The 26,845-nt window shown below is 40.7% G+C and overlaps 2 protein-coding genes across 4 annotated transcripts; one reads left to right on the forward strand and one right to left on the reverse strand.

The window, feature by feature from the left end:
- Window positions 1-33: 33 nt before the first annotated feature.
- On the forward strand, window positions 34-16,562 carry LOC146651237 (thioredoxin domain-containing protein 6-like). Of its 3 annotated transcripts, none has more exons than XM_085383861.1 (16): window positions 34-199; window positions 284-341; window positions 583-686; window positions 760-846; window positions 3,422-3,538; window positions 4,512-4,596; window positions 4,735-4,817; window positions 4,922-5,014; window positions 5,523-5,677; window positions 5,946-6,142; window positions 6,347-6,491; window positions 6,583-6,690; window positions 8,458-8,609; window positions 8,691-8,835; window positions 9,818-10,068; window positions 16,292-16,562. In XM_085383861.1, the coding sequence occupies exons 1-16, from the start codon at window positions 167-169 to the stop codon at window positions 16,351-16,353; spliced, it is 1,875 nt and encodes a 624-aa protein (XP_085239987.1). In that variant the 5' UTR covers window positions 34-166; the 3' UTR covers window positions 16,354-16,562. The 3 variants fall into 3 exon arrangements, with proteins under 3 accessions (XP_085239987.1, XP_085239988.1, XP_085239989.1); XM_085383862.1 differs by having other exon boundaries at window positions 775-846; XM_085383863.1 differs by lacking the exons at window positions 583-686; window positions 760-846 and having other exon boundaries at window positions 47-199; window positions 16,292-16,561.
- Window positions 12,190-25,348, reverse strand: smarcal1 (SWI/SNF related, matrix associated, actin dependent regulator of chromatin, subfamily a-like 1). The gene is made up of 17 exons (XM_085383860.1): window positions 24,635-25,348; window positions 24,208-24,553; window positions 23,557-23,607; window positions 23,182-23,442; window positions 23,039-23,089; window positions 22,764-22,947; window positions 22,443-22,593; window positions 19,092-19,253; window positions 18,934-18,999; window positions 17,268-17,408; window positions 16,577-16,795; window positions 15,281-15,351; window positions 14,963-15,065; window positions 14,407-14,589; window positions 13,332-13,432; window positions 13,032-13,128; window positions 12,190-12,927 (listed from the first exon to the last, which is right to left on the reverse strand). The coding sequence occupies exons 1-17, from the start codon at window positions 24,965-24,967 to the stop codon at window positions 12,748-12,750; spliced, it is 2,700 nt and encodes an 899-aa protein (XP_085239986.1). The 5' UTR covers window positions 24,968-25,348; the 3' UTR covers window positions 12,190-12,747.
- Between the last annotated feature and the right edge of the window lie 1,497 nt (window positions 25,349-26,845).

Genomic DNA, 26,845 nt, shown 5'->3' on the forward strand with positions numbered 1-26,845 from the left:
GAAGGCAGCGTTGCTTAGCAACCAAGGGGCCAAACAAGCGCGAGCACCATTTCGGCGTGTTAGCATTTTAGCTAATTAAACTTTATCCTTTTCTTTTTAGCATATTACTCTGCGCTCAGTAGTTTTATATTTTTAGTTTAAATATATTGTTTAAGTTGACCAACAAATGGCAGGCAAGAAAAAGGAGGCAACGCTGCAGGTTGTGTTTTTGTGATTTTGTGGGGGTTTTTTTAAAGCTACTTTTATCATCTCTGGGGATAACAGTTTGTCTTTTCATATCCAGGCTTCCGTCACAAACCAAGAGCAATGGGAAGAGATTCTTGCAACCAAGGGTTTAACAGGTAAGATTTTCATCAGTAAAAGAGCTGTTGTCCTAATAAAAATGAACGCTCCACGAGAACTGTTATAAAGATGTTACAGCGTGATGTGAAGGACTGCTGGCATCGTCATTACTTATTTGCTGTGTTCTGCTGCCCCCCTGTGCTCAGTGTGATAATTGTACCAGCCTACCACACCTCCTTTCTGTCCTCCTGTCTTGTACACACACACGCACACAATCAGTTGCTGACTCTCTCATTGCAGTCGTAGATGTGTATCAGCAATGGTGTGGTCCCTGTCGTGCTGTGGTTAGTCTCCTGCGAAAAATAAAGAATGAACTGGGTGATGACTTGCTTCATTTTGCCACAGTAAGAAGAGTCAATAAAAAATATGAAGAATTTAAAATTTTCAGAGAAGGACCTTTGAAATTGTGTGTGTGAGTGTGTTTTGGTGCAGGCTGAAGCAGACAGCATTGATGTTTTGGAGAGGTATCGAGGGAAATGTGAACCCACCTTCCTCTTCTATGGGGTGAGTGTGTGTCTGTGTGTGTCGCTGGCCACTCTATTAGGTATACTTATTCAACTGCTCAGTAACACAACTATGTAATCAGCCAACCCAATGTGCTCAACACAGGAGCAACTTAATGCTGTTAGGCAAGTAGACGTGGTCAGAATGACATGCTGAAGTTCAAACAGAGCTTCAAAATGGGGGAGAAATGTAATTTAAGTGACTTTGAATGTGGCATGGCTCACGATGGAAAACTGGAAAAATGTTAGCTGGTGATGTGAGGGTAGGGTCAGAATTTGGCATAAACAACATGAAAACATGCATCCATTCATCCTTTGTACCAACTGTTCATTCTGCTGGTGGTATAATGGTGTGGGAGATATTTATTTGGCACACTTTGCGCCAACTACTAACTGTTTAAATGCCACAGCCTACTAGAGTATTGTTGCTGACCGTGTCAATCCTTTTATGACCACAGTGCATCCATCTTCTGGTGGTTGCTTCCAGAAGGATAACATATCATATTGCAAAGCTCAGTCATCTCAAATTGGTTTCCTGAATATGACAATGAGTTCTCTGTACTCAAATGGCCTCCAGTCACCAGATCTGAATCCAATAGAGCACCTTTGGAATGTGGTGGAATGAATGATTTGCAGTGCAGTCAACTCGAAATCTGCAGCAACTGTGTGATGCTATCATGTAAATATGGCCAAAAAACTCTAAGGAATGTTTCCAGCAAGTTACTGAATGTATGCCATGAAGAATAAAGGCAGATCTTAAGGCAAAAAGGGCTCAAACCCAGTACTAGTAAGGTCGTATATGCCTAATAATGTGGCTAGTTGGCTATATGCTATATAGTTGACTGTATAGTTCAACGACAAAATGTGTGTTCAGTGCTTTATTACTAAGATAAGATTCAGTATACTTTTCTTATCCCAAAGGTTGCGAAATTTCTTTATTAAATTAAGCATAATCTCAAATGTATTAGCTTAAATATGTAGAATTGTATATAGTTAAATAGTATCCAATATAATATGACAAAACACCTTTCAATAAAGATGAAAACTAACTTTAAAATAAAAATAAAAAATGCAATAAAACAAAGAGAAGTAAACCTATAAATTAAATATTAAATGATTGTTAATAATTATATGAATTATTTAATTAAATAAAAGCTGATTAACAAAGTGATATATGTGTGTGTCTCAGTTTCAGTTTCAACATAAACAATATCAAACAAATAAAAATGCCTTATTAAAAGTATACAAATCAAATATCAGATGTCATCACAGTGGCTGAATATAGGATTTTAATGTCGCAAAAATGGCTTAGTAAACACAGAGTGTTAGCATACTATTATACTGTGCCAGACAGGTTTGTGTGTTTTGCTGTTTTTTTATACACAACTTCTGTCTCTAGTTATTTCAGTCTATTTCAGTTTATGATACCTGTAGCCTGTAATGGTTATTACAATTATTAAATTAAATTTGTTGCATTATTCTGTACCTACATTTAAGTATAAGCAAGTATGCTAGTCAAAGAAAGAAATGTTTTGTGCCGTAAAATATTGACTCAATATTTGCTTTAAATCCCCTTTCTCAGCATGTCTTAGAAAGCCCAAACATATTCTCAGTTCAAATGAGATTGGTGATTTGTTTATCAAACACAAATAAGTCATTTGAAGTCCTATGAATTGGCTCAATTTAGTGCAGTCTCAAGCCAAGTGATCACAGAATGCAAAAAACCCTTTGTATGTACAATATTGTCATGTGTCCCACCATGCTGCAACTGACTGACTGACCAAGGCCAGGCTATTCGCATGCTGGATGCTGGCATGTGTTGCTGCAGTCTTGTTCACGAGAGCACCATGTCTGATCGAGTGTTCTTGGTGGAAATCTGACTAGATGGCAGTATCGAGATGAGGCGCTCCAGTCTTTACTTGTCCCATTCTTGCAGCAGTACACCAGCAGCATCTCTTTCAGCAGGAAAATGCCCAAACCCACACTGCCAGAGCCATGCAGGCCTTTCCATATTAGGAGCATATGCAGGCATTCCCTTACCAGCATTCAGTCTTGTTATGGGTGATCGTTTGCATCACATAACCATCTTCAGGTACATTCTCACTACTAGCAATGTGCTTGGTTTAATTGAGGGTGGTGCCTGGTCAGCGCAGCCAGGAAACATGACACCACTCACTTGATGTATATTAAGTGAATAATTAATGTACCTAGACTGTTCTCACATGGGACCAGCATATAGATTTTGTACTTGCAATCTGGCTGGTTAAAGTTGAATATCTCAGATGCAGCTAAAATTTCAGGCCTGTAGTTTGTGTGTGAAAATGGCTTTAGAGCCATGCCCCCCTTGCGGTGAAAAAATATTCTGTAAATTAAATATATTCTGTTGAAATATTTATTTGTCTGATCGAAATTACACTTGTCTCTAAGCTTGTTGCTCTTTTTAAATTTTTAAATATTTTTGTGGATCGCTTACATAGGCCTCTAAAGCCTTTTTGTATCTCACCATTTTATAAATGCTAAATTAAATGTAAAAAAAAAAAAGTTAACTTATTACTAGGCTTGTGTTGAATGAACAGGGTGGGGAGCTGGTGGCTGTACTGCGTGGGGCAAACGCTCCCATGCTTCAGAGGATGATTGTGGAGGAGCTAGCCAAAGAGAAGCTGGTCCTGGAGCAAGGTGGTGAACGCAAAGTGGTGAGGAGCTCATTATACACATGAATTCACACATATTTCTGCCAGAACAATAGAGTGTTTCTCTGCAGACATGCTGCCTTGTCACGGCTTGTTAAAGCATTAATATTAATTAATTTTTCTGTTCTAAGTAAAGTAGTCCATAACAACGTGACAGTAAGCCAGCGTGTATGTTACCAGTGCTGAAAGCAATGTGACTAAAATCAAATCAGTCCGTGTTTATTTTATTATTTACCCGTTTCGTTTTCCTACAGTAGTATTTCAGAATTGCTTCTGTGGATGATGGCTTTTAGCCACTTAAGTCAAGCAGCAGAAAATATATCAGCAGCTTTTTTTTAGGTGTTTCTTATTTATTTTTCGACATTTAGAGTAAAAATAAAGCCTAATAACCACCAAGTTCATGTCAAAATCCTGTCAGTCTGACACTAATAGTTGTGTATGAATTAGTCTTTTGCTGCATCTCAGGGCAAAACAGACAGCCTGCACTCTTTGCACTGTCATTTCCAATAAGTATGGTTTAAAAGGCTACCAGTTGAATGTATTACATTTATTTATTTGTAGGTTATTTTTATTAGAATTTATTAGTCGCTTGGCGAGTTAAAATAACCTGTACAGGGCCCTAGGGAGAAATTGGCATTTACTAATAATTTCTGGACTTCAGAGAGCAGTTGGTTTTCCTGAAAACAGACGTGTAATGAAGTCGAATATATATTAAATTGTATCCAGCTAAGTAAAGATTTTGTTTTAATGACATTTGGAGCAAAAATAACAAACATTTCCCGGTTAGAACCTAATGCTTTACTGGGGTTTTTTTCTATATCTTATGTGACTCTTGGGTGGAAAATAAAAGTTATAAAGCCACGTTAAAAAATACTAAAGCCACCATTAGCCATAGCTGTAGTTTATACACACATATGTAAAGACAGTCATGTTTAGGGATTCATTATTTTTATTTCCTTTGTTGTGTCTTTGTTAGGTGAAAGATAATGGTCTGACAGATGAGGAGAACAAAGAAGAGGAGGAGTTGCCACAACATTTGGAAAATGAAGAAAGTGTAATTGGTACTGTGGAAAAATATAATTGGCAGTATTTTCAGTGCTGATGTTACTTATCATTGGTGTTTCCTGTTGATTCTGTGGAATATTTTGCATTCTGTCAGAATTACAGATCATCACTCAAGCTCCTCTCTTCTCTTGCAGTCCCTGCCAGTAAATCCTACACAGTTGCCATCATTAAACCAGACGCCGTTGCTCACGGCAAGGCAAATGAGATTATTATGAAGGTACATAAAGAAGATCACTGCTCACATTGGGAGAAGAAAAGATTGTCTCAAGCTTTCCTGCTGATATTAATTCATTATGTTGATGCTGATATTCTCCTGGATAGATTCAGGATGCTGGCTTTGAGATCCTGGCGCATGAGGAACGCACGCTAATGGAGGCTGAAGCTCGAGATTTTTACCAACACAAAGCAGCAGAGGTGCGGTATAGCGAAATAGAGGGGAATGGTATAGAATAACAAAAAGACAATTCTTCTCACAGACAGAGGCTTATTGCATAGATTGACATTCAAGTCAAAGTGAGGAAAACTGATGATGATGCAGTGAATGTTTGTGATGTTAGCCAGGGCCATTAATATTCTGAGTCAACATACCGGTAGCAGAGCAGTCACGACCAGTGCAAAAATCATTCAGTTACTTTGCTACACATGACACATCCATCTGCATTTTAGCACGGGGCTCAAAATAGAGTTGCTGTGTAAGCAGCTTTTTTTTCTATTTTGCTTATGGTGCTGTTTTTGACGAGACCAAATTGTTATAGATACAGAAATTTTAAATATGTGAGAAAAGCCTGGGAAATACTACTGCTGAGAAAATAATAAATGGGCATGAGTTGTATATGTATTTGTTTTTGCAGGTTTTGTATTCAGTGCATTAACATATGTGTCTGTGTCTCGCCTGCTCTTTGTATGTGTTGGTGGTTTGTAGGCGTGCTTTGAGGATTTGGTGCAGTTTATGTCCAGTGGTCCCTTCCATATTCTAGTACTCTCTCAGGTAGAGGGATCTGCAGCCGTTGTACCGGCATGGCGTGAGTTTATTGGCCCAGCAGACATAGAAGAAGCCAAGAGAGAAAATCCAGAAAGGTTAGTTACTGGAAATTATGCATATGATCCAGTGTCATTAAGTAAATTATAATTTCTGGGAAGTACAACATTTGTTTGCAGCATCGACATTTATCTCTGCACTGCTGATTGCAACAGTGCGAAACAATCTGGAGTCTGGAAAAAGGAACAAAAAGCACATTGTCGCCTGCTCCATCAGACACACCCAAACATTATGCTTCTCTCTGGTTGAGCACCAGCTGAGCAACCATCTGGTCTCCTCTCCTTTCTCCCCCCTGGCTTCCTGCAGCTTGCGGGCACAATACGGCACAGAGACACTGTTCAACGCAGTGCACGGTAGTGAGGACAGCGACCAGGCCAGCAGGGAACTCGCCTTCTTCTTCCCCAACTTTCGGACGGCCTCGGTAATGGAGCAGGATGGGGAGGAAGAGCATGTGGAGAGGACACTGGCTCTCATCCGCCCCGACGTTGCCAGGGAGAACAGAGGTGGGGCTCATGCCAAATGCACAAGTACACACGTGGGCAAGCACAGATACACCTTCAATAACAGCTCATATTAACAGCGAGACTGCTCCTTGACTCCTTCACCAAAGGTGTTGAATGACACTGTACAATGCAGTGAAAATGCACATGCTTATTTTAGGTAGACTGCTATGTTTTCTTTTTTATTTCATATCCCTGATTTTGCAGAAGAGATCTTAGATCACATCCACAAGTCTGGCTTTATAATAGCGCTTCAAAAAGAGGTGATGCTGTCAGAGGAGCAGGTCAGACAGTTTTACTGTCAACATGTTGAGGAGGACTACTTCCCTGCACTGCTCCAAACCATGACCAGGTAACTTTCAACAAACTGTATAATTAATCCAGAGATTTTCTTGTTTTGTTTTTATACTCCAGATGATTATACAACAAGTGTATTTTTACAGTGGGCCGGTGCTGGCTTTGGCTCTTGCCAGAAAAGGGGCTGTAAGTCATTGGAAAACCATCCTCGGTCCTTCTGACATCAATAAAGCCAAAGAGGAGAGTCCAGACTGGTGAGTAATGTGCACCACAGTGAGGAAAACTACCAGTAGAAAAGCAGTGAAGTTTAAAAAGCTAATCTACTGTCTGTCACAGATTCTAACAGCTTGTTAGAGAGAACTCGGCACTCTTTTCACCTCTCTTTTTATCCTTGTCAAGAAAAATTACAAAAAGAGCCAAACAACACAAAATCAGCTAGATAAGTGGTTCTTAAAGTGGTGCAGGGACTCCCTGGGTGTCTTTGAGTCTGATTCTGTCTGATTCCATTGCAGTCATTGAAAATGGAAAGGGACGGGCATTTATAAAGCACTTTCTAGTCCTGCTGTCCACTTAAAGCGCTCCAGACTGCAAGCCAAATCTAACCACACATTTACAGAGATTTAAACACATTTTCTCTCATACACTTTCATCCACCTCACAACCATGACCAGTTTAGAATCACTTATTAAATGTAAGTATGTTTTTGGACCCTGATCACACTCACACTCTTGGGTGAGGTATTTCAGGCATGTCCCACCGGGTGCAGGCCCCGAGGCAGACCCAGGACACACTGAAGAGATTATATCTCTCGGCTGGCCTGGGAAAGCCTTGGTGTTTTGGTCTTCTCTGCCTAGGCTGCTGCTCCTGTGACTTGGCCCTGGATAAGCAGAAGAAAACAGATAGATGGATGGAATTGAATTTTAGCTCTGCAAATATGTAGTCAGTCATTTTACACTCCACTGATTATAAATAAACAATTTTTCTGAAAAGTTGATGGTAGAGGGGCATACTGGGAAATATATCACTCGTACTTTCTGACTTTGCTTTAATTTGTGCAAAATGTGTATACGACTTGTTGACATCCACTATGACTAACTAAAAACAACTTTTTTTCTTTATATTTTTATAGAGTAGATCCTTGGAAAAGCAACATTTTAAATTATGTTTTAAAAGTCAAAGAAAAGAAATGACTCTAAAGAGGGAAGAGAGCAGGATGAGTATACTTTGGATCTGAGTAGTGTTTTCTGTTTAGTTCTGAGTAGTTTGTGTTTGAATGAGGAATTATATAAATGAGTAAATTGACTGGTTCTTACATAGTGCTTTTCTACTCTACTGGAGCACTCAAAGCGCTTTATACAACATGCCTCATTCAAGCATCCATACAAACACTTTTTTATGCCTAAGTGCTTCCTATCTAACATTCATATACATCTGTACTTTGATGGATTCACTACCGACATTTCAACTGCATGTTTGGTGCGGTGAACCCGTCCAGTCTGTGAAGACCTGTGGCTTATGAGCTTCTCTCTTTGGCTCCATACAGACATTACAGTGTCTTTATGCTACTTTAGCAAAGCTAAATCTGTTTTGGGATTGTGGTAGCCTCAGTGACAAAGATCTTTGTTTTATATAAGCTTAGATAAATTGTCCATTCCCTGACCCATATATATCTGCTCCAAGACATTGTTAAAGGATGAACATTTTCTTTTGCAGACGCATGAACTATCTGTATTTATTTTCAAACAGCAGTGCTTTGACACAATTAAATATTGTCTGTTGTCTTTCTCTGTCTGCAATGCACCATATGTTTCTGTGCTTTCTAACTGGAGTGGAATCAAACAAGGCAGTCTGAACAGAAGTGAAGAAAATGACAGTTAAATTACACAAAAATTACTCATTAAATTACATCCTTTCCTTTGAAAATAATTTCTGGAAACCATCAATACTTTCTTTTCGACATGGATAGTGCCAGACAGTACAATCACACTTGTAATTTTCTTCTTTGTTTCCCTCGTACTCAGTCTAAGGGCCCAGTTTGCAGTGGAAAATAAGCCTATCAACCAGCTCCACGGCAGTGGAAGCCGCGAAGAGGCAGAGCGAGAGATCAGCTTCTTCTTCCCTAAACAACAGACTGTGGCAGTGATCAAGCCAGATGCAATGGAGGAACACAAAGGTCTTTTTATGACACAGAAATGCTTGACATTACTTTTGTTTTGACATATTTTTCATATATTTTTGCTCCTCATTCTGACAGAGGCTATTTTGGAGGAGATTCGTGGCCGAGGTTTCTCTGTAACAAGGCTAAAGGAGACCGTGCTGTCAAGGGAGATGGCTGAGGAGTTTTACAAAGAGCACAGAGAGAAGCCTTTCTTTAACCAGCTGGTGGAGTTCATGTGTCGGTTAGTCTGCTCTCGAATACAGCCACCAGAGCAGTGCAAAGTGACAGCATACCCGCCCTAATTCCTGCTGCCACTCCAATTTCTAATGGCACTTTTAACAGTAATCTTAGCAGCTAAGAATCAAGGCAGCCTCAGGCGAGTGGCTGCGAAGTGCATCTCAGTTTCATTCTTTGTCCCACATCGCACATCGAGATTTTAGAGCTATCTTCCGCTCCAATTAGCTCCTTCACTTGGCTGTTACACAACTTTTTGGACAAAATGAGAGAGTTGAGTGCAGCTGGTCACAGCAGCCTGAAAAAATGTCTTCAGTGCCTCAATATTAGCTCAATTTTAGCCTTAATTATGGATTAATAGTATTAATATATGCAATAAGGATGGCTATCACATGAATCTAGAGCTCCTCCTTGAATAGCTTTTATAGAGCTCCAGAGCGTCAGTAACAGCTATTAACGGATACACATTTTTACGATATAATCTTGCCGGCCACATTTCAGTGTAAAGTAGTTCTAGCTACATTTTAAAATATAGTTATTTAAAGCCTAAAGAAGTAGCATCATTTAAATTAGATACCTGTTCTGGCCCAGTTTTAACAGAGACACCTGCACATCGTTTTTTTACCTGCAGTGCACCATATTCATCCTTACAGTCAAATGGTGCTTGTTGTAACAATAGGAAGTCTCCCATTGTTGCCCTAGACAATTTAACTGCATTATTTTGTGTGTTATTTCAGTATTAAAATAGTATTTTGTCATGTTTGTTATTATATTTCAAGGTTATATCAAAGGCAGCATACGAGGCCAGACTGAAAAGCTGGCCTCGTATATTTGGTTATCCAAACTTTCCAACAACCAGATGCATTCCTCTGTCTTTGCATGTTTGCAATCATATTGCCAAACATGATAGCTTTACAGTTAGACAATCCTTTCACTCACTGTGGCATTTTCATTACAGCGTGTAAACATCCCACAAATGTTTGTTTCAGGGGACCCTGTATGATGCTTGTCCTCACTAAGGAAAATGCGGTGGAGGAGTGGAGGGCCATGATGGGTCCCACAGACCCGAACAAGGCAAAGGAAGCGTCCCCGGAGTCTCTGAGGGCTCGCTTTGCTGCAGACATCCTCCATAACTCAGTTCATGGTTCTTCCAACGAGCAGCACGCGGAGGAAAAGATCCGTTTTATCTTCGGTGACATCAGCACAGATGCGGAGCTCACCAGTGACGATCCCATTTCAGGTGACCATATAATGAGTGTGAAAGTCTTTACCATCTGTCACACCATCTGGTTTCCTCTAAATAACAATTTGCAGCTGATTTTTTACATCGATTTTCTTGGTGTTAACTAAATTTTTCTTATCATACTGAAATAAATCTTTTTTTTGTTCATCTTTGGCTAAAGAGGAAGTAAAGGCTGCAGAGAAAACCAGAAATTATACAATCTTCAACTGAAGGGACTTGACCCTTTAGAGTCTGCACTTTTGCAGAATTTAAGTTGCTTTCGCATTGATGAGAAAGCCATAGAGTATTTTCATCACTTTACAAAGACAGGGATGAGGTATTGGTATCTGTATGTCTACTGACTTTATTAATGGCCATTTTTCTGTGTGTTAGTCAACAATGTAGCTAAAGAGAGACTGAAATTGGGACACCACAATTACTGTTTACTGTGAACACTGAGTAGATACATCTCTTTACAATGACAATCAAGATTACTTGCACAAGAAGAGGCGTCTCTCCTGACTGAGAGAAAACTAATGCCACTCATCTCCATAATGTCACAAACAGCTGCTGGAATTGCGATGCAAACTGGCGCTACAGCCTCTCCGTGTGTAGGGAATGAAGTAAATCTTGATTGAATCATACCATCTCATACCTGCGGAGGAAAATTGCACCTCCAGTGTGCTGTATCTTTTTTCTGTTGCCATGTTTTTTTAATGCATAATTAGGATCAGGGGACAGAATCTTGAATCTGTGTGCAGCCCATGTTTGATAAATTATGAACACTGCAACAGTGTTGTTCAGCAAAGCCGTTATTACTTATCAGCAGTGATATTTAGAAGAGTTATCTTCAGCATCCCTCTTTATTTTGCAGATGACCCACAAACAGGAGGAAGCATCGATCCAGAGCACTCAAACTGAATCATCACACCTTGTGTTTTCTCTTCTATTATAAGCTTAATGTGTAAAATCGTGGGAACAACAGAGCGCCTGCCATTCTATGAATCATGAAATAAACAAGACAAATATATATCATACTTTTTACACCTTTTGTAGGTGGCGTATCAAGACGGCACATTCAAGAAACACTGTAGACGTGTTCGCTTAATACCGCCGTCGACAGTTTGATGGCTCTCTCAGCTCACATCAGCAGCCGCGGGCTACGTGACTAAAACCAGGATAGTACAATCACCAAAAAGCGACTGACAATTTCAGTGTTCACAGAATCCTTTAGTGAGTACACTGTGCCACTATCAGTACCTTAGGTTGTCTCCTGTAATTTACTACCACAGTGCTGTGATAATATGAACAATATGAAGGTAGTATAAAGAGTGTTACTCCTGTTTATTCAAGGGGTGAGTTTTTTCCTTTTACCGTAATTATTGCGGGATATTGCTATAACAATGGGACATAAATTACACACTGAAACTACCTTAATGAGGTGCATGAATAAAGAAAATATCTAACAGCTCTAAAAAGCTACATAATTGTTAGTATTAGGTATTTCTTGCAGATCATTTGAAAAAGGATTTCAGAATTCAACCACCTTGCAACCTCCAGGACTGAAAAATGAAGGCAACATGGAAAAGGAAAAAAAACTGCAGTTCCTCTCGAGACTTGTCCTCCCTCTTAAGGGTGGCTCCAAAAGTAAATCAATCCCCATAGCCTCTCATGTTAAAATTGCTGATTTCAGCCAATTAAATAACATGTTTTCAGCCTGGTATGAAAAATTGGTGTCTGGTGTCACTCACCATATGACAACCTGGATAGGCTTCAGCCCACCCACAACCCTGAGTGGGATGATCTGTTAAGAAAATGAATAAGGAACTAATGTCCCTGTTCATAGTAAATGCACAAGGGCAGTGAGAAGCTAAGGTTAAACTCACCCATTTGGGGACTGTTAAAGCTTAAAATTAGGGGCATGGCTACTTTTACTAACAGACAGGCCAACATATGCTGCTTCCAGTTTGTAGTGAAGGTGCCTAATGGAGCGTCTCTAGTGGAAATATGTGACTCATAAGACAGCTTAGTATGTGGTAAAATTAAAAGATCCACAAAGGTTTTGCTCAGTTTTGGTGAGTGAAACAAATATTTTATCAGTCTCCTACTTAGCTCTAAATAGTTTATAGATGCTGCTCTAATCTAATCTGAGTCAATGAACTGGACTTCTTGCCCATCTTAGTTTTGAGTTTCAAAGTTAAACTTTGGTTGTGTTTTGTATTTGGAATTGTCTGTACTGTGTATTAGTTTATGGCTTATCTTGTTAAAAAAAAAAAAAAAAAAAAAAAGACTTATCATTTGCTGATAATTTAGCACGCCACATTCATGTAAATTTGGTCATTTCTGGCTTCAAATCAAAAATTCATAAACTAACAGTTACATCACAGGTGGTAACATCCTTCTTTTACATACAGTCTATAAATTTAAAACCTATAAATGACTATAATCCAAGTTAATCTGAAGTATCTTGAAGGAGTTTAAACATGTAATCTGGCCACCATGCAACTTAAAGGATGTCAAAAGGATGGTAGAAAAAAATCTTCACATTTTCCTGTATTAGCAAAACAAAAAGATTTATTGTAGTTTTCACCCATTAAAATAACTTTCAACTCAGTGCAGGCATGATGTAGCTGAGATGTAGGACTAGGCTTTGCTCCATGGGCAAACCCAAAAAATGATGGCAATAAAATTGGTCAATCATCGGTCTTTGTAGCTCCACTGCTTGCCCGTACTGGTGCCGTGGTGCTGAGCAGACGTGGTTTCGGGCGGAGTGTCCTCCCAGTCATTTGCGGCCTCCAACAAGATGGCCTCATCCATGTCGTCATCTGCAGAGAATGATCTCTGGAACATCTCCATGATGCTCCTCTGGGCAGGATCCTAGACAAACAGAAATAATCAGTGTGTTTTAAAACATAAATGTATATGTAAAAACTCTTAACAACACTATACATTATTAATTTACATACAAATACACAGTTTACCTTGGAGTGGAAGCTGGTGTTTTCTGCAGTTTCCGAGAGGTTTGCCTCAGAAAGACCCACTTGCTCTAGGACATTCATCTTTTCCTGGATCATGGGCCTGGAATGATACATAAATAAATATCAGTCCAGCCCTTCACTCACTGTTTGTCACAATATGCACACCAGTCAGCCCACATTAACCCCTCCTCCTCCCTCTGCTGTTACAGACCAAGACTAATGAATGTTGCAGGAAACAGTCTGAATAGCCACATAAATGCCTGTAGTTGGGTCATACAGTATTTCCTCCTGATTGACACATACCATAGGTGATCATCAGCAGTTCCCTTGGCAACCAGGTAGTGAATGTTCACACTGCTGGTTTGTCCAATACGATGAACTCTATCCTCTGCCTGAATGAGAACCTGCAGTGGAGGAAAAAAGCTTTTTCCTTTATAGCAAAAAAGAGCAAAGGAGTTTCACAGCTTTAGAGAATGATTCTGGCTTTTCATTTAGCTGCAGTGACCCCAAAAGGCCAAAGACTCCTCAAGAAGAAAAATCGATGAAAAGACATTATTCAAGCTTTTAATTTATCTGCCGACAGCTGAAATTAAAGCACTAGTTTCCACCTGGAACTGAAGCTGTGGCTGAATATGTGCTTATAATGAGTCACATTTTTTCTGCATTCGACTCCTTTAAAAAAAAAAAAAAAAAAATCTAACCCGCATAAGATGTGTGCTTCTGGGAAATGTCTCCTTTCAGGTTTTGGGGGAATTTATCACATTGTGGGTATAAGAAACAGAGCGACATAATGTTTCGAAGGCTACCAGGAAAAAATAACCTAAACACATGGATGATTACTAAAACACACACTATGGCTGGATTATAACATATAATCTAATGTCATAATGTAATTTTGTGTTCTCTGTTACCAGAAAAACTGTGGTGTTCATGAAAGCGCAGTTCCTCTAAAGGCCACTTGAGGGTAGCTTAAAACGTGAGTCAATCCCCACAGACTCCCATATTAAAATTACTCTGCTTTAGAGATTAAATTAACACATTTATTGTCTTGTAAAGAGCAGATTATTATTTATTTTTTCTTCTCGGTAACTAATTTATCTTTTTATAACAAAAGTGCTTTCATATCTTATATTTTCAATTTCCTTTCCCTATTTAAAAGTTAAATGCTGACAACCAGTATTAATACAGTAGCCCTCTAATTTTCGGATTCAGCTTGGTAGCATTAGAACACTTCTTGTTCTATATTTGATGTGTGGGCCGAGAAGCAAACCGGAGCTTTTTAAACAGCGGGATTCCAAAATATTAAAGAATGGTGTTACTGACAGTGTCCTTTCAGTGACAGCGGAGTGTTTTGCAGGGACAGCTTTCCATGTCTCACCCCGGGGTTCCAGAAAAGCTCAGCGAAGATCACCAGGTCTGCAGAGTGCAGGGTTAGGCCCATATTAGCTGCAGTGATGGACAGTACCGCCACACAGGTCTTGGCTGAGTACTGAAACCTTTCGCACAGTTGCTGTCGCTCCGCTGATGGAGTGCTCCCATCAATGCGGATAAAACCGACATTCTGAGGAGGAAGTAAACCTTTGTTATTTTCTGAAAACAATCGCTCAAAAATAATGACTTATTGCAGCAGACCAAGATAAATCACCAAATTAATTAAATAATCCCATCCTTATTAAACTTGAAAGAACAATAAGTCATAGTAGTAGTGCTAAAGCTCAAATGTGCTCAGAGCCGCCCACACTTGTTCTCCACAGCTACTGAAGGACTTGACCCGTTTGACGTTTACTCCCACAAAAGATCTCATCTGAGTAACCGGTTTAAAACAAACAAACAAACAAACAAAAAAGTTAAACTTCATTCTTCTACGTCACAGCTGCATCACTTTCCACTACTAGCCCTTTGTGTGGGGTATCATCAGTATGTGTCTTCCTTACTTTTTTCCCCAGCTCGGTCGTGATATGATCCAGGACTAATTTATGATGGGCAAACACCAGAAACTTCTCCCTCCCACACTCCAGCATGTCTATGATGTACTCCCTGAGAGGGACAGAACAACATACTGCAGAGCTGAACCATTTCAAAAAAACATTGAAATATTCAGTCTTTATCTGAAGTCTTGGTTATCTCCAGTGCGGTGCAATCATAATGCTCTGACAAAAGATTCTCTTTCATTTTACATTTTAATCTCAGCGCTCATCAAATATAAGCTGATTCGACTCACTGATCCCCACCATTAGAGGGTCTGTACTTACATAATGGCTTGTAGCTTGGCTTCGGCTGTGTGGTTATAAAAGACGAGGAGGGCTTCCTTCTCTTCCATTTTCTGAAAAAGAGATAAGGAACATCACAAGATAAGAACTGACAGGAGATTCTGTTTGATGATTTGATAAGACTGCCATTACTCGGAGGAGTACTGTGATCATGCACAATCAAGCTCAGCGACTCACTCCCATCGGGCCGTATAAACACTCCAATGAGGCTGGGCCGGAGAATTCTGGGTCGTTTAAAAGCATTTGTGTGCGCTTGAGGCTCGAGGACTGAGCCAACACATCTGATTACCTTGGGCTAACTAAAAGCTTCCTCAGCCTCTTCTTAACAGATTTGTCTTTTTAGTCACAGTCTTTGTTATGAATTTTGTATTTTAGGAGCGTACAAGCAATACAAGTGAAGACATAAAACAAATCCTACTTTTGCAGATATTGTGATATTTTATAACTACTGAAATATACACTCAGGCACTTTGATTTTGACCTGCTTTTGTCTTCACTCTTTGTGGCACATTCAACAAAGAGCTGGAAACATTCCTCAGAGGTTTTTGGTCCATATTGATGCAGATTTTTTGGCTGTACAACCATAAATTACATGGTCAGCAACAATACTCAGGTAGTGTCTGGTTTTTAAAGGATGCTCAGTTGGTACTAAGGAACCAAAAGGGTTCCAAGAAAATATCCCTGACACTATTGCACCACCAGCAGCCCGAACCAATGATTCAAAGTAGGATGGATCCACGTTTTCATGCTGTTTACACCAAATTATGACCCTTCTGTTGTCCTATTTTGCTGCACCTGTGAACTTTAGCCCAGTGCTGCTGTAGCCTATCTGCTTCAACGTGTTGTGTGTTCAGAGATGCTCTTCTGCAGGAGTGGTTATATGAGTGGCTTCCTACCCAGTCTGGTCATTCCCCACTGACCTCTGACATCAACAAGGCATTTTCAGAGAACTGCCACTCACTTAATAATAAATAATCACTTTCTCCTTCTCAGACCATCCTCCGAAAACTGTAGAGATGGATGTGCGGGAAAATCAGGAGTTTTGGGAATACTAAGACCAGGCCAGCTCATCTTGACCATGACTATAAATGTATTGAGCTGCTGCCATGTGATTGGCTAATTAGATGAGAAGTTGAAAAGGTACACTCAATAAAGTGTCCATTGAAAGTATATCCATCAGTTCTATGATTTCCTGATTATGTAGAAATGATTAGAAAACACAGTATTCAAATTCTATTACCTTCCCGGGTTTCAAAGGTTTCAACACCTATGACTTACATTGCGATGTCCTTTGGCCAGCTGCTTGGCTGCAGCTGACAGAGCAGCTTTCGTGCGGGTGTTGATCCCATCGATGGTCACCGTGACCACCTTGCGCTGTTTAGCGGGAAGCTGGGAAAGGACCTCAGACTTGAGACGGCGCAGCATCAGACACTCCTCCAACAACAGCTTCAGCTCTCCAAGATTAGAAGAGCCTGTGTAGTCCCAGCCCCAGGTCATCTGTAGGTGCAGTGAAGGGCAAAAAAATAAAAGAACAGGTGATAGTGGGAATGACTGGTGGAAAATAAAATGTGGCATGTAAAAGTTCAAATGTTATACTTAGAAAGAGTTGAATGTAAACTTTAAGATTTTTTCTTTCTTCTACAAAAATTTGCTTTAATAAAAGTCAAACATGTGTTTAAACACCAATACACCAGTCATAAGCTTACACTGGTTTTACAGCATGCACTAACTGTAACCTCATAAACCTGTTGTGTACTTGTCAGCAGTCCTATGAATTATTTAACCCATTTTGCAAATGCTAGACATCTCCGATCAAGAACTGGACACTTTACAAAGTAGGCGAGGCACAGATATATCTGCTGGCTAGTCTTCTAATAGTCTCATGTGTCCTGGAGTCACAGCCACATACAAGTAAACAGCACTAAACATCAATTAGTGTAGCAAAAATTCTTTATAGTTAACAGACTACCTGTCTGGCATCACAATAGCGGATCCCAAACTCATGGAAGCGTGAAAAGAGTGTCGGTCTGACGGCCAAAATCTGAGTGTACAGCTCAGCCGGTCTGGACATGGCGGGGGTCCCCGACAGGAGAATCACTCTCTTCGCTACCTGAGGATGGAAAGACGGACAACTCTGATCACAGAGAACTGTTTACTCAGTCTAGTCCATGGGAGCAAATTATATATTTTGATTTGATTACCGTATTTCCCGGACTACAAAGCGCACCTGAATATTAGCCGCACAAGCTAAAATCAGTGGAAAATCCTGTTTTGTACATACATTAGCCGCACCTGACCAAAAGCCGCAGGTGTTTCAATGTTGACTTATCATATGTAAGAGAATATGCACAAAGGGAATTGTCAGGAAAGAGATGGCTGTTTGGAGACATCACTTTTATTAATATTTTGAAAAACAAGTTATGGGTACATATTTGCATAACTTTTTAGGTATATGTGCAAGTAGCGGTAATTACAAGTACGAAACATGTGCTGTGCTTCATAAATGAGTAACAAATGTAGTACATAACAATAACCTACAGCACACCAGAAAAATAGATTCGGACTACCTTTTAGGCTCAGGTGCAGCAACACGGCTTTAACAAGAAGAAAAGTCAGTCATTCACCACCATCTTCCTGCGCACTAAAACCACCAAAGTCCTCTCCTCCAGTGTCGGAAACGAACAGGCTCAGGATGGCTACGTCATCCACTCTCAGCTTCTTTCATTCGTTGTCACTTACAAAACCAAAGAAATCCTCGTTGTCAGTGTCAGAGTCGAACACCCTCAGAAGGGCCGTGGCGGTGTCCTCCTCTCCATCATGCAGCAGTCCAGCCCTTTGAAATCCGTTGGTGATCGTGGATGTTTTCACACTTTTCCACGCTGTCAGGTTCCACCGGTGGAGTTGAGCATAACTTGCTTTTCGCAAGTTTATCGCCGCTCGTCATCCACGACTCCCGCTGAACGCGTAGCGTTAATTTGAAGTTTGTTTTTCGCGCTACTTGTACAGCACTATGTTGCCTGGCGGATGGACACGTGACCAACATACCACTCTTGAACCCCGATACTGTGTGTCTGATCACATGCCCTCCTGCCAGTCAACGTAGTGCCGTACAACAGCGGAACAAACAAAATAAATCCTCTTACGATATGACAAAAATCTTGGACAATCCATAGAAAAGCCGCACCTGACTAAAAGCCGCAGGGTTCAAAGCTTGTGCAAAAAGTAGCGGCTTATAGCCCGACAATTACGGTACATGTTTTTAATCTTGGTGGAAAAATAACCATGATATTAATAGTCGCATGGACTGTGGATTTCGCTTAAATTGTAAATTGCAGAGAAACAGATAATTGTCTGATGGCAGAAATCCCAGATCTGTTTGCCTTCAAAATTAAATCAATTGTTCAGCCAGCCTATGGGCTATCTGACACACAGATTTACTGAAATCTGGGCCTTACCTGAATTTTAATGAATTATGAGGGGAAACCGTTCAAATATAATCTAATAACAAATCTAATTTGTGACCCATGCAAAGGAAGGAGGAAAAAACAAACAATCCCTATGGTGTATCTAACAAAATTATTAATCCCAGTAAAACATTAAATAAAAGTGAGAGAGAGAGAGAAAAAAAAAAGTACCTTCAGCAGAGGCAATGCTGCTTTACAACGAGCAGTCTTCATGTTTTTCAGAAAGTGAGACTCATCCTACACAGAACGACACGTCAGCGAGGATTTAGGAACCTTAACCTGAACATGAATGTGAACTGAAAACAGCCATGTTTAAATAATAAGCTCACCATGATGAGAACATTGAAGGGATTTCCTGGCTGCTGCTTGTCCATCCTGCTCAGTAGGTCATAGCTGATGAGGTTGATCAAACCAGACCGCAGACTGTCTTTGGCCTTCACCACTACGTTGATGCTGTCAGGAGTCAAGGAGGGAAGCCAGCGTCTGAAGGCCTGCAGGCACAGATAAAGGTTCGTGTGAGAGAGACAGACTGAAAAAACACTCTCAAAGCATCAGGATTGGTCTAACTAGCACTGGGATCCCACCAGTTTCTTAAATTTATAGCCAACATTACTTTGTGAATAACAGCTAATTTATGTTTTTCCACCACAAATAATTCATGGTAACCACTGCAAGAGTGCTCCCATTGAAAAACAATCAATCATGCAGTTTAGAAAAACTGCCCACTGACAATTCGCTTACTCTCTTGCCATTCGCTTGTCAGCCCAGTTTAAACTCATTAAATTATAGCTCCTGTGCTGTGCTGTACATTTGGCCCAAAGCACAAGACTAACAGACAGAGGAAGTGTCCTTTAATGGGACGACATCCGGTGACTGGGATTTCAACCTCTGATAAGAGGACTGCGTTTCGTCCTATTTTGGGGCGGGAGGGGGGGCTGTGAAAGTGAGTGAAATTGGTTTTGAAAATGCACTGCTGCTGCAAGTTAAACAAAAAAAAAAAATAGATGCTACAGAACATAAGACACGGATGGTCACTGACACTAGAAAGTACTGAAAGACAGGGACAAAGAGATGTTAATATTTCAAAGTCAACCATTTTTGGCTAGCAGACCAGTTGCCACTGGTTTTCAGTGTTACCTTTTTGGCCTGCTTCCCTTCATTAATATGGATCACGCTCACGTTCTGCGTCAGTTGCTGTTCATCTGCTATAGATAGTTTTTTTATGCTAAATGGTCTGTATTTGTATAGCGCTTTACTTGGTCCTAAGGACCCCAAAGCGCTTTACACTATACACAATCATCCACCCATTCACACACACATTCACACACTGGTGATGGCAGCTACATTGTAGCCACAGCCGCCCTGGGGAGCACTGACAGAGGCGAGGCTGCCGGACACTGGCGCCACCGGGCCATCTGACCACCAGTAGGCAACGGGTGAAGTGTCTTGCCCAAGGACACAACAACCGAGACTGTCCAAGCCGGGGCTCGAACCGGCAACCTTGCGATTACAAGACGAACGCCCAACTCTTGAGCCACGATCGCCCCAAGGCCTGAGGACACAACGACCGAGACTGTCGGAGCCTGAGATTTCTTTTTTCTCCAGTTTCTTCTATTCTTTAGAGGCTAATAGCTCTTTGAACCACCTTGTTGGTGCAACAATACTATTTTTTCCCCTTTGTCAAATTGTGTTAACATTGGCAATTTTTGCAGACTGAACTAAAGAGATTGGAATAAATTATGATTTTTTGTGAATATGGTCTTTGTAGAGACAACAATGTTTCACCCCAGTAGGGCTGGGCGATATGACCCAAAATTCATATCTCGATATTTTTTAGCTGGATGGCGATATAAGATATATATCTCGATATATTTTTTAAAGCCATAAAGTAAGAACAAAAAGAGAGTTCTTAGTCAAAGCTGTGTCCCAGATGTCACACAGGCACTTTTATTAACATAGAGCAGATGTACATAAAATTTACTCAAAAATAAATTATGAGCATTTATTAAATAATAATGCTCCATAAATAAAAGAAAACAATGTTGTTTTTGTGCATAACAAAAAGCTCACAATTGTGCAGTCAAAATGTAAACTAAAAGACGCTGAGCATAGTAACAAAGACAGATTTCACAGCTGCTCTGTTCCCAACTTGTACTGCGTGACTGACAGCCTGGAGTTTGAAATCCGCTTCGCAACCACGTCTCTTAACAGGTGCCATTTATGGTCCTTATACACAGTAGGGTAATATTACGTTGAAGCACAGTACGTATCACTCCGCGAGGCTCAGCCGTAATGCTCCGACAATCCATCAAGCGGTGCAGCTCCGTAGCTTACTAAAGTCGTACTAAAACATTTTTTGACAGATTGCTGAGCGCCGTGTTCCACATAAAATCGGTTCGCGGCCATCAAGCACAACCAGAATTCATACATAAGGCGCGCTGTCAACTTTTGAGAAAATGAAAGGATTTTAGTCCGTGCAGCACCTCTGGGCTGCATGGCGTTAGCGTGGTTAGCTCGTTAGCGTGGTTAGCTAGCTAACACATTGACGCCGTCCAGCCCCACGCACGGGGCGATGCGCAGTAACTCGTTAACGGAGATTTGCCGTGTCCATCTTGTCGCTTCCTGCAGGTGAAGCGATGGGGGAGGAGGGGGAGTTGTGTTCAGTGAAAGAGAGGCGAGGCCGAGTAACGTTGCGTAGAGACGGAAGTGGACGAAAGAGAGGCAAACTTGCGGCTCCACAAGTATAATTATAACGTAACATAGACTATGTCGATATAAAGGATATTGTCAGATCTTATATCTCGTATAAAAATATATCGATATTTTTTAAAAACTCGATATATCGCCCAGCTCTACACCCCAGTGTTGTGTAGCGTCACAAAAAAGAAATCCTCTGGTCAGGTACAAGGACTGGGCTGAAAATGAAGCAGTTGATACCCAAATAAAAACTTGGCAAGACCTTCAGAAAGCCATTTTAAAAATGACATCAAAGACTGTCTACTTGGATGCAAAATATAAAGAAATGAGGGGTGACTCAAGACTTTTGCACAGCACTGTACCTAAGATTACAATTTCCCAGTCTACTTTTCTTTGTCACAAAGAAACAGAAAACTTAATATCAGTTTTATTTTTAAGTAGATAAAAAGCAAGCCATGTGAATATGTTTCCTGTGGATCTGGTAACAAATAACTGATGTTTTTCTCTGTTTTGAAAAGTTCAAGATGAAACAAGTAATCATTTAACTTGAAAAGAACTAATTAACAGTGCATTTAAATATTTGATTTCAGGATAAAAACAGTCAAAGGAAAGGAGTCAAATAAATACACCATGTATTAACACCTCCACCATAAATCAGTGCTTCACAGTTCTAATTTGTCACCCATGAGACAAAGAAATGGAAGCATTAAATTCAAGGCTGCCATCTTCGCTGCTAAGATAAAGCACCTAACAAAGAGCAAGAAGTCCACAGGGAACCACATTAACATTCTTCAAATGCAGAGAGAGTTAAGCAGAAACCAGGATTATAATGTGGAGAACAGAGTTTGAGTCAAAGGACAGTAGAAGGATATCCTTAAGACGGCGCGTGCTGACCGAACGTGACGCTATTAAATGGAAACAAAGCGATGAACTCTAGCACCTCTTAAGTAATGAGCTTATTTTTCTTTAGGCACAGTTTTTACCTCAGCCCAGGTGAATCGTACAGAGGACGGAGTCACCACCAACAAAGGCCACTCCTTTTTGTAATAAGCTGCTATACAGATGGCCTGAATAGTCTTTCCCAGGCCCATGTCATCAGCCAGGAGGAGGCGGCCCTGTTTAGACACTGCAAAGCTGCAGAGACAGAAGGAAATATTTAAGATAAAAGGTCATTACTGGAATGTCTCACAAACAGTGGCTTTTAATGTGCACACATAGAAGAAATTACAAATAAATAACTGTTTATTGTTATTATTGGCTACACTGCTTAGAAAGAGCAATAATGACTACCCAAAGAGACCTACTTGACTCCCTCCCTCTGGAAGGGCATGAGGCTTCGGGTGAGAGAGGGGTCGATGCTAGAGAGGTCTGCCTCAGGGACGTTTAAAATCCTGGCTTCAGTCCCATCAAACCTGGCAGAGAAAGCCTGGATTATTGCCCTGGGAAGAGGCTCCACCTCCACTGCTGCTATCCCACTGAGGAGATCCACTGGGTATGGAACACAGCGCGGTAAGACAAGATGGCAAATGTAACAGGGACATTGGTAGACCTGCTAAATAAAGCCAGTGTCATTACTCACTGAGTCTCTTATAGTCCTCGAGTGAAAAATTCCACTTTCTTGTTTTCATGTCTGCCACAGACAAAAAAAAATCTGAGATCAGAAACCACAAAAGCAAAGAGACTGTCAAAAAAACAAACATAATCAAATAAAGCCACTGTTACCGTAGTTCTTTGTTGGCATTTGCTTGAATGCTGCAATGACATCAACATGGTAGCCAATGTCCACCTCAAACTTTGTCTGGGACACCAGAATGCACTGGCCCTGCAAAGTGGCTCCGGGCTTCTGCCAGCCATTACATAACTTGAGCAGCGCTGCCAGGGCCGTGCCGTCCCGAGCTCGGCTGGTGGCCTCCGTCACGTCCACCGCTTCCATTCCCTCCAAAGGTCTCAAAGACACCGAAGGAATGGCAGCTGCTTCCTCCACTGCAATACGGGGTCAAGAAAAAAAGTAATGATTTAAGACAGAGTTTGTTTAAAAACAGCAGCGTGCATGAGTTGAGCTCCTGAATATGGAAGATCCTGTGAATACTTCCGTACTTAGCTGTCGGTAGTCTTCTAGACTAAAGTTCCACATCTTGGTGGCAGGATCTAAGGCAGAAAATTGCATTTTTAATTCCAAAAGCCAGCAAAATCAGTATATAATACAAAATAACTATTTTAAAATTGCTAATCATCCTATATAGGATTAGAGATTTATGTTCATAAAAGAAGATAACAGTTTTTACAGTTTTTGCATTAACTGTTTAGGAATTACAAAAATTTTATATATATTTTCAGAGACTAATTCAAGCAGAGAATAATTGACTGGTAAGCAGTTTTATGGCCAGGTGAGGCCTGTTCCCTTTTATGACAAAAGAAACTGACATAATATCTAAAGCTGATCCAAAGTGTTGAATTTGTGCTGTAATTTTAAATATGACATCCAATGAGATCTCAGTGCAGTGAGGGAGGCCAAGTGCATGATCATAAGAAAAACTCAAGAAAACAACTTGACAGCATCTAACCAAGTCAATAACACTTTTAGGAGGTAGGTGTCACATTGTAAATGTCTAGTCACATGGTTGATATGACTGTATACCAATGGCTTTTGGTGGTCTTCAAGAGTAACAAGCACTGAAAATTCACTGCAAAATTCACGGAGTAACATATCAGCTGCAAAACAGCACAGTAAGCATCTCAAACACTTACCATAGTTTTTTGAGGGGATGGACTTGAAAACAGCAATAAGCCCTGCATGGTAGCTCACTTCTACCCTGAAACGGTCTTCTGTGTGAGGTACACATCTTCCCCTTACAGAGATGGCAGGCTTTTTTGCAGGTACGACATTTGTAGAGGTGGGGTTAGAGGAAAGCTGTGCCACTTGACTCTGAGCAGGTTTACTGGGCTGCTTGTAAAATGAGCCAACTGCACCTCCGGAGCTGCTGGATGAGAGTTGATGTTTGCCCTGAGCTGGCCCCACGGGGATGCTTCCTTCAGGAGACAAGACGGAGCTCCTCAAATGTTGACTTACCAGAGGAATTGAGTTAGTAAGAGTCTGCAGAGACATATAATACGAAGCATTATAAAACTATCCTCACCGACAGTAAATGACTGCACATTTAAGCATAAACCCCACCTGGTTTGAAGATGCAGAATTACACACAGTGCTTTGGTTGAAGTGGCTGCTAGTGCCAGGCAGCTGCTGCTGACTTTGGCTCTGTGGTTCCCTTTTTAAGGGAGGGGGGAAGCATTTTGGTCCCGAGACTGAGGTTTCTCTGTGCTGAACTGAGGCAACAGGATCCGGACTCTGTTTGGGGAGCTGTGTTTGCACTGAAGTACTTTTGGAGCCTACTGAGGGCTTAACATTGGTGCTGTTAGCCTGTCCAAGTCTTTGGGCTCGTCTTTCTAAAGCCTTCCGCCTGTTCTCCTCAATCATTCGCTGTTGCTCTGCAGTCAGCTGATTAGACATGTTGACAGCTAGAGCTATCTAGCAGACATCGGCTACAATCTAAGACACCCTACGTCTGCAAAAAGGTGATCTGTGTAGATCCATGTTGCCTTTTAGAGCTACTAACTTCGTTTTGTTTAACGTTATCTGCACTGCTGCTTCTGTTGCTAATGGTAGCAGCTAGCGACCCTAATCTGGCTGCTAACAGTCAAACTTAGCAACATAATATTATCGGAACAACCACAGTAGCATTAAAGATACTTAAACTTTAAGCCGTCTGAAGCGGATGACCCCAAAATACAATCTAAAAACAGCGAAGTCTGCAAGAATGTCGTCAGCAGAAACTTTTAACGCTAGTTTACAACTTCTTGGTTCAGGATCTGGCGCGCAGGAAGTGACGTAGGAAAACAAGTCGGCACGTGCAGTGAAGGCAAAAATAATCTACTCTTGAGAAACTACAACGACTACAGGGACGTTTTTATTGCCATTAACCACGGCTTTAAAAAAATCATTTTGTACTGATAAAAACCGCGAATATGTTATCTTAAAAAAACAGGAAAATATTTATTTATTTTGCAATTTGTGATTCTCCACTATGAAGGTGACACTATTGCTACCGAAGTTTACGTAAAACATTTACATTTGTCTCTAATTATCAGTTAATGTGAGTATTTTTCTGCTCTAGTACGCACATTTTGTTAATACTTCTTACGTAAGACATCTAGTTAAAGAGAAAATGGAGAGGTTTGGAGGGGGGTTATGCTGTTATGCTGACTTTAGCTCAGTATTTCTATAGTTTAACTTAATCATTTTCTGCTGGACCATCTCTAATTTGCCTAAACATTTTATGGTCGAAAGTTTAGACGTATAAAATGATTTCTTCTCCAGCCAGTGGAGGAGCAGTCATTCACAATCTTACCTTCATATATGGTCACAAGGGCGATTGTGGCTCAAGAGTTGGAAGTTAGGGTTAGGGTTAGCCCTCTGACCACTGGTGGTGGTCAGAGGGCCCGGTGGCGCCAGTGTCCGGCAGCCTCGCCTCTGTCAGTGCACCCCAGGGTGGCTGTGGCTACAATGTAGCTTGCCATCACCAGTGTGTGAATGGGTGGATGACTGGATATGTAAAGCGCTTTGGGGTCCTTAAGGACTAGTAAAGCGCTATATAAATACAGGCCATTTACCATCTATTTAGACTTTGATTATTTTCCAAGGAGTTCCAGGGTCAAGTAAGAAGGTAAGCCCACATATTTCTTTTCCACAGAATACTCTCCACAAACATCTCCAAATTTTTAAAACTATGGATTCTCGACAGAAGAGGGATTAATGAGTTCAAGAACAGCAGAACATGTGAACGAAGCATCAGGAGATGAACCACACTAGAACAGTTCATGCAACAATCTGGGATCGACCGGAGCACTTCTTCAGCCTTAAATAGCAGATGATGATGAACAGGCGAGGAAGAAGGTGCATGAGCCCAGAGGGCAAAGACCCCAGGAGTAATCCTACCCCTGAAACACAAAGTCAGGGTTAACTCATTCACACACACTGACAAGGAGAGTTAAGAATGAGGAAAAGAGAAAATGTTTCATTTTTGAGACTTACTCTACTTAGATTTCAAGACAGGTCAAATTAAAATATACCAAGGGGCATTAAAACACAACAATGTAGAATTTTCATGGATATCAAAATAATTGCAGCATTCGTTGTGGCAGTCAGGACGCTGATTGCCTGATCCCTTCATGGCTGTCAGGTTCAATGGTTTAGGGTCTTGTGTTAGACTACCAATCACACCAAGTAGACAAGGAAACCTTGCCTTGCAGGACTACTCACATGAAGTGAACACCTAAATCCTTTTTCCCATTACTCTTAATTGTTTTGCCATATTTATGTACAAAATTG

The sequence above is a fragment of the Rhamphochromis longiceps genome, linkage group LG16, assembly GCF_057381845.1.
Source record: "Rhamphochromis longiceps isolate RC_006_pf linkage group LG16, R_longiceps_female_GT1.1, whole genome shotgun sequence".
In the NCBI taxonomy this organism is placed as follows: Eukaryota; Metazoa; Chordata; class Actinopteri; order Cichliformes; family Cichlidae; genus Rhamphochromis; species Rhamphochromis longiceps.

Coding starts and splice junctions, on each gene's coding strand:
- smarcal1 (XM_085383860.1), bottom strand. CDS start 24,967: ATGTCTAATCAGCTGACTGCAGAGCAACAGCGAATGATTGAGGAGAAC. Junction 24,554..24,634: donor ATTCTGCATCTTCAAACCAG/GTGGGGTTTATG, acceptor ATGTCTCTGCAG/ACTCTTACTAACTCAATTCC. Junction 14,590..14,962: donor CGACCGAGCTGGGGAAAAAA/GTAAGGAAGACA, acceptor CTTCCTCCTCAG/AATGTCGGTTTTATCCGCAT.
- LOC146651237 (XM_085383861.1), top strand. CDS start 167: ATGGCAGGCAAGAAAAAGGAGGCAACGCTGCAG. Junction 6,691..8,457: donor AAAGAGGAGAGTCCAGACTG/GTGAGTAATGTG, acceptor CCTCGTACTCAG/TCTAAGGGCCCAGTTTGCAG. Junction 8,610..8,690: donor TGCAATGGAGGAACACAAAG/GTCTTTTTATGA, acceptor TCATTCTGACAG/AGGCTATTTTGGAGGAGATT.